This window comes from Pan troglodytes, chromosome 18, assembly GCF_028858775.2.
Source record: "Pan troglodytes isolate AG18354 chromosome 18, NHGRI_mPanTro3-v2.0_pri, whole genome shotgun sequence".
Taxonomy (NCBI): Eukaryota; Metazoa; Chordata; class Mammalia; order Primates; family Hominidae; genus Pan; species Pan troglodytes.
The window spans coordinates 55,952,149-55,964,443 of record NC_072416.2 but is presented as its reverse complement, the minus strand read 5'-3'; the positions used below and the strand labels follow the sequence as shown (position 1 = coordinate 55,964,443).

Sequence of the window (12,295 nt, the reverse complement as noted above, 5' to 3'; positions counted from 1 at the left end):
TTAGAAGTGCTTTTATTCACACAGGTCTTACTGCATTCTTTCGTGAACAGCTGCATTAAATGGATGCACCAGTTTTTATTTAACCACTCAGTGGACATTTACATTTGTTTTCACTCTTTTGCCACAGTCAATAACCTGTGCATGCATCATTGGGTTCACGCACAAGTAAATCTGGAGGATAAATAAGTGGAAATGGAGTTCCTGGGCCAAAGGATACATATATTTAAAATGGGATACAGGCTGGGTGCAGTGGCTCATGCTTGTAATCCCGGCACTTTGGGAAGCCATGGCAACAGGAGTTTGAGACCAGCCTGGGCAATATAGAAAGACTCCATCTCTACAAAAAAAAAAAAAAAAAAAAAAAAAGCTGGGCATGATGGCATGTGCCTGTAGTCCCAGCTACTCAGGAGGCTGAGACAGGAGTGAGATATGATCACACCAGCCTGGGCCACCAAGTCAAGAAAGAAAGATGGGAGAAAAAAGAAGGGAAGGAGGGAAGGAAATCGGGACAGGTATTGCCACATTCCATGTGTGAGATGCCCAAAGTGCACTCCCTTCCGAGGACGGGTGGGAGGGTGGGGGGAGCCTGAACAATAGCCAGAGCACCGAGGGAGGGTGGAGAAGGGGGAGAATGGTTCAGGGCTGGAGACCTGGGCTCTGGCTCCTGGCAGGCTCTGCCTTTTGGCAGGCTTGTTTTCTGCCTTGGGAATGAGCTGACTCCAGCCTCAGTTTACCCATGACCCTTCCCACCTGGACACCTCACACTCTCTCCCACCTGCAGGCTGGTGGCGTGGGTCCTGCACAGGCTGGAGATGGCCTTGCCGCAGCCAGTGCTACATGGGAAAATAGGGGAACAGGTCAGTGCTGGGCGCATGGAGTGGTGGCCCTGGTGGTGGTGGGAGGGGTCTTGGGAACTTGGGTAAGGAGGAGGATGGTTGGCCTGTGTCCCTGGGGTGTGAAGGCACAGTAGGAAGAAGGGACCCTGTGGCAGAAGCCCAGCTCCCCCAGCCTTCCTGTCTGCATGGCCCACGTTCATTCCACCCACTCTCTGAGGCATGGTGGCCACAGGGCTGAGACATGCTGGCCCAGCCCCGCCTGCCAGGAGTTCACAGTCAGCGGGGGAGGTGCTTCCATGGGGGAGCAGAGAGGATATGGGGCACAGAAGTGGAGCCTCCTGGGAGCATCAAGAAGGGCTTCCCAGTGGAGGTGGCCTCCAAGCATGTGCAAAGGTCCAGAAATGAGAGATACCTAGATTCTGGGAAGAAGTAAGGCTCACAGGAGCCGGCAGCCCTATGTGCATTCCTGATAGCCTAGGGCTCCAACATGAGTGCCCAGGGGGAGCACTCATGAGCTCTGTCACCCCTTCTTTTCCTTCCTCAAGAATCAGGAACCTGGCCCTTTTTTCTTGGGTGCAATTGGACGTCTTTATAGAAGCACCTGGAACTGGGAGGTGGGAGGCCTAATCTCCCTCCTGGCTGTGTGGCCTCAGCTCTGACCCTCTCAGAACCGCAGTTGTCCCAGCTCACCAATGGTCAGTTGTTTACAGAACTCTTTACCTGCATTCTCATACCCAGGGCTGTGAGAATGGAGGTAAAGAGTTCTGTAAACAAAGCTGTCTAGGCCCCAGAGAGAGGAAGGCCTGGCCAGGTCCTGGGCCTTTGTGTCACTCAAGAGCTCGGCCTGGCTCCTCTGAGCAGGTGCTGCTGCTGTGGCTGTCTGGGGTCACCCCCACCTTGCTTCACTTGAGCCAAGGCTCGAGCTCTCAAAGCCCCCTCCCCCCACCTCAAATCCTTCATTGGCCCTGGGCACAGCAGGGACTCTCTTCTCCATCCCATGGGACAACTAAGGCCCGGAGAGGTGGGTCAAGGTCACGTTCTAGAAGGTGTGGCTGAAATGGGGAGGCTGGTGAAGAGGCCATGGCAGGATTTTCCCTTTTTTCTCTCTCCATGCAGGAGCCTGACTCCCCTGGGATATGTGATGTGCAGACCAGTAAGTGACACATTACTGGGTCCCCATGTACATATTAGGAAGGGTTGCTTGGTGTCCTTGGGTCTGACTGTATGTGGGCAGGGGGGCTGTCCCTGGCCAGACCTGGACTCACACAGGGGGCAGTTAGGGTCTCCTGGGCTGGAGCTGAGAGAGCCCCATGCTCTGCAGGCCCTACCTCTGTTCAGCCAGGTAGCCAGGTAGCCAGGTAGCCAGAGCCTGGCCCAGAGCCAGATGGTGGCTGGAGGCCCCCGGAGCCTGGTGTCCAGATTCTATCCAGGGAAAACAGTCCCAGGGCTAAGTCAGATGAGCTCTCCTTCCTGCTGGTAATGCCCAGAGAGCTTCCCCCATCCCCTGGCAAATGGGTTTGGCCAAGCTGAAGGGAGAGGGGTGGGGTCTCACTGGGAGAACCAGGCTCCACAGCCTCCAGCTCCCTTGAGCTGGAGGGGGTCCCTGTCACCTGCAGCTGGGTTGGGGAGGCATATGATGCCCTTTATCCCAGCCCTAAGCCAGGAATCGGGGACAGAGGACTGAGACCAGGAAGGGGCTGGAGGCAGGATCTGTTCTTTCTTCACTTCATGGCCTCTAGAGAGGCATGCGGTGGACAGGCATTCATTCATTCATTCATTCATTCATTCATTCAATACATAGTTAAGGACAGCCTACTATGTGCCAGGCCTGTGATGGGTTCTAGTTGTGAGCAGAGTTCAGGGTCTGTGGGTGGTGGCGTCCCCTGTTCCATCCTGAACACAAGCCCTCCAACCACAGGCCTCAGGCTGTCCCAGGGCTCTGAGCTCTGCCCTGTGTCTGCAAGGCTGTGTCCAGCCCCAGCCCCGCTAGTCTGATGGTGGTCTCCATGAGTGCCCTGAAGCCGGGGGTGGCCGCCGTGGCCTGGAGCACACACAGCCCAGCGGACTGTGGAGCTCAGGTCTGATGGAGAGGCGTGGGGGGCGTTAGGGTTGATGGTAATCATGGCGATGACATGAGGAGGAGGAGAGCTGGCCTGTCTCAGAGCAGGGCATAAGCAGTCTCTCATGGAAGCTCGTGGCCAACCTGGGGCAGCAGAGCAGAGACCCTCATGGCTGTTGGGGCAGGCAGTGGGCAGAGCTCAGAGAACCAAAAGCACCTGCCCAGGGTCACAGAGCAAATCGAGTCCACCTGGCCTGGCAGCCGCCGCTTAAAGGAACTAAAAATGTTTCCTTGGGGCAGAGAGCCTTCAGAGGGTCTGCATCTGAGGATGGAGCATCAGAACCCTCTGGAAGGAGGCAGGATTCCCCGCCAGCTGTGGCCAGGGCCTCCCTGCAATGCCTGGAGCATATGGGTTATGGGTGGACGCTGGGTGGCCATGGGGGCAGGCTCAAGGGGACAGGGAGAGGAGCTGGCCTGGTTTCATTTTCTAGGGCTGCCGTAACAGATGTGCGCACACTGGGCAGCTTAGAACAACAGACACTGATTCTCCCACAGTTCAGGAGCCAGAAGTCCAGGGTCAAGGCTTTGGCAGGGTCGGCTCCTCCTGGGGCTCTGAGCGAGACATGCCCATGCTGCTCTCCTTGCTCCTGGTGGCCACTTGCGGTCCTTGGCAAACCTTGGCTTCTGGCTGTCCTCCAGTGCCCGCCTCCGTCTCTACACGGCCTTTACCTCTGTGTCTGTGTGTGTCAAGCCTCCCTCTCCGTTCTTTAAAAAGGACATCCGTCACTGGATTTAGGGCCCACCCTAAATCCGGGATGATCTCACTTTGAGATCCTTAACTTAATCACACCTGCAAAGAAGCTATTTCCAAATAAGGTCACATTCACAAGTAATGGGGTTAGGACTTGCAATTATCTTTTTGGGAGACACCATTCCACTCACGTCCCATGTCATGGGGAGACTCTGAGAGGCTGGGGGATATGTGTCCCTTACCTTCCCCATTCATTCACTCATCCGCTCACTCACTCACTCACTCATTCCCTCTGCCTGTCCACCCAGCCACCCACCCTGTCTTCTCCTTTGTTTCAGGGGTGATGGGAGCTGGAGGTCTCTGAAATAAGGGAGAAGGGAATCTGGGAGAGCTCAGATGGACACATGGATGGAAGGAAAGAAGGATGCCCTGAAGAGAAGACCTTCCCGGGGGAGGTGGCCACTGACACCCCACCCTATTTGAACAGCGAACCCCTCCCTCTCCACACACTCCCAGGCAGGACAAGGGGAGCCAGAGTCACCTGCACCAGCCCCAGAGCCTCCCAGACCAGAACAAGGGGAAGGCCAGCCATGGGCAGCCTGCAAGATTTAGGCTAGACAGCAGGACTTACCCCCAGAGGGCTGTGGAAAAGGCCCATAGCCGGGCGTGGTGGCTCACGCCTGTAATCCCAGCACTTTGGGAGGCTGAGGCAGGAGGATTGCTTGAGCCCCGAAGTTCGAGACCACCGTGGGCAACACAGTGAGACCCTGTCTCTAAAAAACCTTTTTTAAATTAATAAATTAAAAAGCCCCATGGATGGAGGACTCAGTATTGAGCATCTCTTTGAGAGGATGCGTGCACAGCCCCCAGTGTGGTACCTGGCACCGTCAGCACCTCGACAGGATACAGTTTTTCCCAGAAGAGGGTCTCCCTAGGCCTGGCCACACTCTCTCCTTCCAAGGCTTGGGGACACCAATGAGAAGCAACAAATGTTTTCATTAACATTAAAAGAGTGTAAATGAGCACATCAAACCTGTGATTGCATTGATATTATTGCTTAGGATAAAGCTAAAAGAAGGGTTTAGGTTTTAAAAGTGGGTGGACTGAATAGCCCTGGGCTTGGGGTGTTGGGTTGCAGGAGGAGAGGAATTAGCCAGGGGTCCTGAGCTGGGGGTCCTGGCTCCCAGCTGGCCCACACGTGTCTTTGTTTGGGCCATGGAGTGATTTTAAAAATTAGAATTGATTGCCAACATTTAAATATCAGGTAGCTTTACATGAAAAAATCTGGCTTCTCTTGAAAACTGGGTGGACTTGGCTGTCATGGGCCCACACTGTGCTTGTGAGGACAGTCTGGGCAGCTGCTGGCACCTGAAGGCAGGTGGCACCTGCCCCTTCATTTGTTTACATCATCACCCTGGCTGGGCAGGCCTTTGGATTTGAGATCCCTGAGGTCTCAAACTGGTGATGAGGTGGGGCAATCCCAGTAGAGGGAATAAAGTGTGGCATACAGGAGAGTGGTGGGACTTCAGCTAATCTGGAGCCCAGCATCCTTAATGCAGAAGATAAAACTAGAGAAGTTGGGGCCTGACTTTAGGAAACTAAGCTGTAGGCAATGGGGAGCCATTGAAGGTGATTGAGCAGGGGAGTGACTTCAGAAAGATTACTCTGAGGCTGAGCAAGCTTTGGAGACAGGGAAAGCAATCAAAGCAGGGACACTTCCAAAGCACCTGGGGCCAACTATGAAAAATGTCCTACCCCAGACTTTCTGATTCAAGAGTACCGGGAGCTGGGAATTTGGTTCTGTGTTGTTTTTTTTTTTCTTTCTTTCTTTTTTCTTTGATGACCAAGCAATGGTTATGGAAGAATCTGCTTTTTTGAGAAGCACCTGCTTTCTCAGATGATTCTGATGACGGGGTAGAGGCTGGGACCATACTTTGAGAAACATCCAGTGAGAGGTTAGTGCTTCGCGGCCAGGTAGGAGGAGATGTGAGCCTGAGCCAGGGAGAGGCAGAGGAAGGAGGTATCATGACCCAGGCCTGCCAGAAAGGATGGAGGTTTAGAGTTAGGGCTCAGGCTTTGACAGAGACCCAGGGGTCCAGGTGGGGACCTTAGCCTAGAATTCATGTGCCCTGGCTCCTGCCTGCTGATCCTGGAAGCAGGAGCTCCTTCCTACATGAGGCTGTTGACTTTCTTTTTTTTTTTTTTTTTTTTTAAGATTGAGCCTTGCTCTATCACCAGGCTGGAGTGCAGTGGTGTGATCTCGGCTCACTGCAACCTCTACTTCCCGGGTTCAAGCAATTCTCCTGCCTCAGCCTCCCTAGTAGCTAGGACTGCAAGTGTGCACCACCATGCCCAGCTAATTTTTGTATTTTTAGTAGAGAAGGGTTTTCACCATGTTGGCCAGGATGGTCTCGATCTCTTGACCTCATGATCTGCCCACCTCGGCCTCCCAAAGTGCTGGGATTACAGGTGTGAGCCACTGCGTCCGACCGAGGCTGTTGACTTTCACTGGCCAGGGTCAGAACCTCATTTGATGGCCCTGAGGGCAGAGAGGCCACTGACCAGCAGGTGGTGTGCCAGGGTGGAGTGGCAGTTTCTATGGGAACTGGGGCACTCATAGCTCCTGAGCACCTGGGTAGGGCCACAAAGAAGCTGGGCGAGCTATGAATCAGACGCCTGTAGAGAGGGGCAGTCGGAGCTCCAGGGGTGGGCCAGGGGCTCCTGCACCACGCCTCCTGGGGGCCTGCCCTGGGGGCTGTGTGGCAGCATACCCAATCCCCCCCTTCCAGGTTGGTGATCTTGGGCACCGTCCTCCTCTCAGTGCTGCAGAATCTTTAGCTGTAAAATGGAAACAGTATAGGACACATCTTGCAGGCCTGCTGTGGAGATGGAAAGAGGAAATGAGGCCGGGCATGGTGGCTCATGCCTGTCATCCCAGCACTTTGGGAGGCCAAGGTGGGTGGATTGCCTGAGGTCAGGAGTTTGAGACCAGCCTGGCCAATGCGGTGAAACCCCATCCCTACTAAAAATACAAACATTAACCGGGTGTAGTGGTGCATGCCTGTAATCCCAGCTACTCGGGAAGCTGAGGCACGAGAATTGCTTGAATGGGAGGCGGAGGTTGCAGTGAGCCGAGATCATACCATTGCACTCGAGCCTGGGTGTCACAGTGAGACTCTGTCTCAAAAAAAAAAAAAAAAAAAAAAGGAAATGCTTGTAAAACACCCACGCACTAAATAGGACCTAAAAAGAAAATGTTAATGGAAAGGAAAGGAAAGGAAGTGTGGAAGCAAGGACAGCATCAATTCTTAAGGACAGCACCCCATAAGGAGTGGCCGCTGATGCCAGTGAGGCGCTCGTGGGGCACATTTATCACCTGGGATAGTGCACTGGGAAAACGGGAGTCAGGGGACCTGGCTCTGCCTCCACCTTCCTGTGTGGCCTGGGACAAGACACTCAGCCTCTCTGAGCTGGCTCCCTTTAAAAGGGGGAAAGTACTGTTCCTGCCCTTTGGGGCTGCTGTGAAAGCTCACGTGCTGTCAGGCAAGATGTTCTGTTCCCTGGATGTCCCCTGCTATGCCCAGGCAGGAACTGGCATCCCAAGGGGCTGCTTAGAGTGGAGACACTGCACTATTGCTGGACAGCAGCATAGACTGACACAGACAAAGCGTCCCACCACCGGATTCAGGGTCACACTTGGAGGAGCCTCCCTGGCCAAACCCCAGGGGCGTTTGCAGGGCCAGAGGAGCCGGGAGCAACCATGGAAACAGCTAGTTCAGGATGCGGTTGGGGCTTCCCTAGAGGGCAGGCAGCACCTCATCTGTGAAACAGGGATAATATCTGTACCTAGAAGTGGGGAGCTCTGTGCCTGGCAATGGAAGCACCCCATAAAAGAAGGTATTTATGTGTGTCTCAGTTTGCTCATCTGTAAAATGGGGAGAAAAATATAAAAGAGGGAAAATAAAATGGGGATGCAAATTATAACCCCAAAATGTTGATGTGAGGACTAATTGAGTTATTCCACGTAAGCCACTCAGCACAGGGTCTGGAACATAGTAAGTGCTCAAAAATGCAGCTGCTGTTACTATTATTGTTGTTATGCAACATCATGAACAATAACAGCCAAAGTCTCAGGATAAGACTTGAGGCCGGCTTCCATTTAAAGTCATTGTTACTACTACCCAGGTATGGTGGTGCATGCCTGTAGTCCCAGTTACTCAGAAGGCTGAGTGAGGTGGGAGGATTGCTTAAGCCCAGGAGGTCGAGGCTGCGGTGAGCCATAATTGCACTAATGCGCTCCAGCCTGAGCGACAGAGCAAGACTCTGTCTCAACAACAAAAAAGTCACTATTACTAATTCATGTTTGGCTGAGGGCCACCAAGATCCCTGGAGCTTTTGGGGGACACCTAGTATTCAGGCATTGTCCTTTGTCCCTGACACCTGCCTGGGGGTAGGCTTAGGTTCCTGATGAGACTGCTCTGCACTCCCTTTGAGCATCTGCCAAGCTCACAGGCCCAGGGTGTTTTCGTTGTCAAGGACCAGGATACTTGAAGAAGTGTTGAAAATTAGACTCCCATCTGAAATTGGGACCACCTCCATGAGAAAGTTGAGTTTCCCTGGAAGGCGGAGCCTCTAGGCCCAGGAGGGAGGGAAGGACTCTCAGAAGCAAATGCCGAATGTATGGGCGTGCTGTCACCCGGGGGTGGCATCTACAGAGCAGGAAGCAGGCAAGCTCTCTCTGCATCCCCCAGGACAATCCAGTCCACCTGCACCTGGATGTGGCCAGGTGGACCCTGAACCTGGGCCTTTTGGCATCCCTGTGATGCTGTGATTGGAAGCATTGTTTCTGCCTCTGCACAAACCTTTAAGAAGGAATCCCCCGTGAGAAACAAACAGGATCAACCATAATCAAAGCTCTGTCTCAAGAGGAGAAGGGGGGAAAATAATGGAGACAGAGTGAATGAGCACAGGCTTCAACCTATCACCGGAACACCGATCTGGTCCCGCTGAAAATGGAAAGTGCCATTTCCCCACTGCATGACTAAGCACTGAGGCACTGCTGGCGACAGCCAGGGCTCCCTGCAGGCTCCCTGGGACTCAGAGGCCCAAGCCCACTCTCCTGCACATCCCATAAATGGCTCTTCCTGTGTTCCCTGCAGTCAGCATCCTTCCTGGAGGGCAAGTGGAGCCTGACCTTGTCCTAGAGGAGGTTGAACCGCCCTGGGAGGATGCCCACCAGGATATCAGTACCAGCCCACAGGGTACAGAGGTGGTTCCAGCTTATGAAGAAGAGAACAAAGCTGTGGAGAAGATGCCCAGGTGGGGAGTCTGAGAAGACCCTAAAAGATTAGTTATTGTTTGAGAAAGTGCCAAGCATGCAGTACCTTATCTCAAAGGTATGAAAAGGCACAGAGCAGGAACCAAGCCTGCTTCCCCCTGCCTTCATATAGCCATCCTTCTCCCATGGGTAGAACGGCTACCAGGTTCTTATGTGCCACTCCAGAGACAGTCTGGGTACATGCAAGCTCGCATCTCCCTCCTTTTTTCTTTTTGTACAGAAGATGGCATAGCACATGTACCTATCTGCACCTTCCTATATTTATTCAACAATATACCTTGAGGTCTTTCCACATTCAGGATATAGAGGGCATCTTCATTTTTCACTGCTGCATAGTATTCCATCATATGGCTGTACCATAATTTATTAAACCTCTTCACTATTGATGGACATTTAGGTTGGTTCCAAAATTTTGTTATTATGAACAATTCTGCATCAGGCACTCTTGTATGCATGTCTTTGCACATGTGTGAATACGTCTGCAGGAGATTTCTAGAGGGGAATTGCTGGGTCATTGGTCATGGGAATGTGGAATTGTGGTCATGATTGCCAAGTCGCCTTCCACAGGGATGTCGCAATCTTTGTTCCTACTAGAGATGCTTGGTGACAGTGGGAGGTCTCGGGTTCTGAAGCCCATAACTTACATAGCTAAGATGGGGAAACTGAGGCCCAGAGAGGATCAGAGGCTGATCTAGGGTCACCACCAGCACAGTGGCTGGGACAGTCCCCTCATGCAGAGGAGAGGGTTTGTTGCCAGAGAGAGTTCAGGGTTGCTCGGGTGGGGCTCCCCAGGTTGAGCCTTGGTTGGAAAGTCCAGGTCTGGGCTCAGGTGTCATGGGACATCCTACAGAAAATAGAGGCAGGAGGTAGACTCAGCGGGGCAGCTTCGGGTGGGCTTACCTCCTGCCTCTAACCCCAACTCAGAGAGCTGTCCCGGATTGAAGAGGAGAAAGAAGATGAGGAGGAGGAAGAGGAAGAGGAGGAGGAGGAGGAAGAGGAGGAGGTGACTGAGTAAGTCATTTGCTTACCCGTCTGGGAACGGCCCTGGGGCTGGGGTTGGCTGAGCTCCTGGGGTCTGGGCACTCTGCTGGTCATGGGAGCTCCTTTCTGTTGTTCTGTGCTGTGTAAGGCTGGGCTTTGACCAAAGAGGCTGTGAGAAGCTGGGGTTCCCCTGCTGTGCTCATCATGACCTGGGAATCATATTACCCACCACTCCACATCCCCCCTCCCCACACACTAGAATGCAGCCTCCAAGAGGGCTGGGGCTTTTATCTGTTGCTTTCACTGCCATGTCCCTAGAGCCTAGAACAGTGCCTGGTACACAGTGGGCACCAAATAAATGTTAGTTGTCTGCAGGGACATATGCAGTGGGCTCCCAGTTCTCCCATTATTCACAAAGTCAAGGCTGCCTCCCCTCCATATCCACCCACCTTGGTTGCCTTTGATGCCTTCTAGGGCTGTCCTGGGTTCTGCTCTACTGCCCAGTAATGGTCGATCGTCCACCCACATCCATATATTTCAACGTTAAACACACAGAAGAGTTCAGTTAAAATAAAAATTAAACACTGGAGATCAGGAAACACTATGGAGGGTGAGTGGAAGGATGACTGGACAGGGGGATATGCATGGGGAAGAGCAGGCAGTTGGACACCTGTGCCTGGAGTTAGGAGCAGGAGAGGTGGGGCTGGAGATGTGACATCGGGATTCTGGGCATGTAGGTGGCATTGAAAGCTGTGGGGCTCAAGGAGATGCCCAGGGAGCGAGTGTGGATAGAGGAGAGGCTCATGGACAAGACCAGAGGTTGGGGAGATGAGGAACCAAAAAGGACTGAGGAGGAGGCACCAGTGAGCAGGGCAGAGACAAGAAGAGTGTGGGGCCCAGAAGCCAAGTTAGTGTTTCAGGAAGGTCGACCAGGCGTGGTGGCTCATGCCTGTAATCCCAGCACTCTGGGAGGCCGAGGCGGGTGGATCACTTGAACCCAGGAGTTCGAGACCAGCCTAGCCAACATAGCAAAACCCCATCTCTACTTAAAAAAAAAAAAAGAAGAAGAAGAAGAAGAAAGAAGGACTGCCTCAAAAGCAGGTTGTAAAGCCTTGAACTTGTTTTCCCAAAGGCAATGGGGAGCCATTGAAGGTTCATGAGCAGGAGAGTGGCATGATCTGGCAGCTGTGTTGGAGAAAGATTGAGTCAGGGAGAACAGTGAGGAGACTGTTATGGTGGGCCAGGTGACAGTAAGTTACTCTCTCCTTGCTCCAGTCCCCTGGCATTATGTCCCTGTGTCTCTGACCACCATGGTACCTCATGACCCACGTCCTTTCTCCCTGACCTGTCCCTCTGGCCATGGCCTGAGACAGGATAGCACTGTGAGTGTTAGGAGCACAGGCTTTGGCATCAGAAATGCCAACTCCACTTTGCTTCTGTTAGTGAAATGACCGGGGCAAGTGGTGTACCCGCTCAGAGCTTCTGCCTCCACATCTGTAAAATGGGGGATAATAAAAGGCTCCTGCAGAGGGGTCATCAGGGCCAGCGGTGATGATGGAAGTTGTAGGGGAGTAAGTGCCCCATCGATGGCCACTGATGTTCTCGTCCCCCAGTGGCCTCTTTTCGTTCCAGAAATAGTTAAACAGGATTTCAGAGCTGGAAGCCTGTTCAGTGTCAGCTGCTTTTAGTCCATCCTTACTCAGTTCACATAGACTCTTTCCATCCTTGACAGGAGGCCACACAGCCTCTACTTGCTTACCTCCAATGACGGGGAGCTCACAACCTCTCAAAGGCTGTCCATGTCATCCATATGCCCCGCTGACTTGTGAAATTATTTCTTAGACCAAAACTAAGCCTGCTTCCCTATGGCTTCTGTCCCTTCCTGACTTGTCCTAATTCTGCCTTCTGAGCCACCCTGCAGTCCCAGCAAGATGAGGAACTTAGCTGCTGCCTGGTTTCATTAGAGCAGCTTGTTTGCCCTCTGCTTTCTATGGAGCTGTGCTTCTGTGTGGGGTGTATAGCTACAAGTGGCTGCCTTGCTGAACTTGTACACCTAACACCCAGGCTGGAAAACCCCTGTATCTGCCACTGCTCTGGATCTGAGACACCCTTTGAAGGCCGGTGATCAACTATGCTCACATACATGCATGTGCAGATGTGTACTATCTATACACATGTTCTCAGAATGCAGTACACATGGGCACACACACACATATCTGCACTATACCCATATGCACCAGCACACCAACACAGACATACATGGTGGGTTATGCACACACTTACATGTACAGGCATGCACACACGTATACCCACACACATGCTTCATATAT

The 12,295-nt window shown here is 52.8% G+C and overlaps 1 protein-coding gene across 5 annotated transcripts in view; it reads left to right on the top strand.

Annotated features, from left to right (window-relative positions):
- CNGB1 (cyclic nucleotide gated channel subunit beta 1) overlaps window positions 1–12,295 on the top strand; it is a 93,181-nt gene that overhangs the window by 17,159 nt on the left and 63,727 nt on the right. For 4 of the 5 annotated variants that reach the window (XM_016929939.3, XM_054668423.2, XM_063797183.1 and 1 more), the window contains 3 exons: window positions 782–857; window positions 1,953–1,989; window positions 3,985–4,678. In XM_016929939.3, coding sequence (XP_016785428.1) covers window positions 782–857; window positions 1,953–1,989; window positions 3,985–4,010 — 139 coding nt within the window. In that variant the 3' untranslated portion in view covers window positions 4,011–4,678. Of the gene's footprint in view, window positions 1–781; window positions 858–1,952; window positions 1,990–3,984; window positions 4,679–8,805; window positions 8,966–9,908; window positions 9,996–12,295 lie in introns of those variants that run through there. The other variant, XM_063797184.1, reaches the window with a different exon arrangement.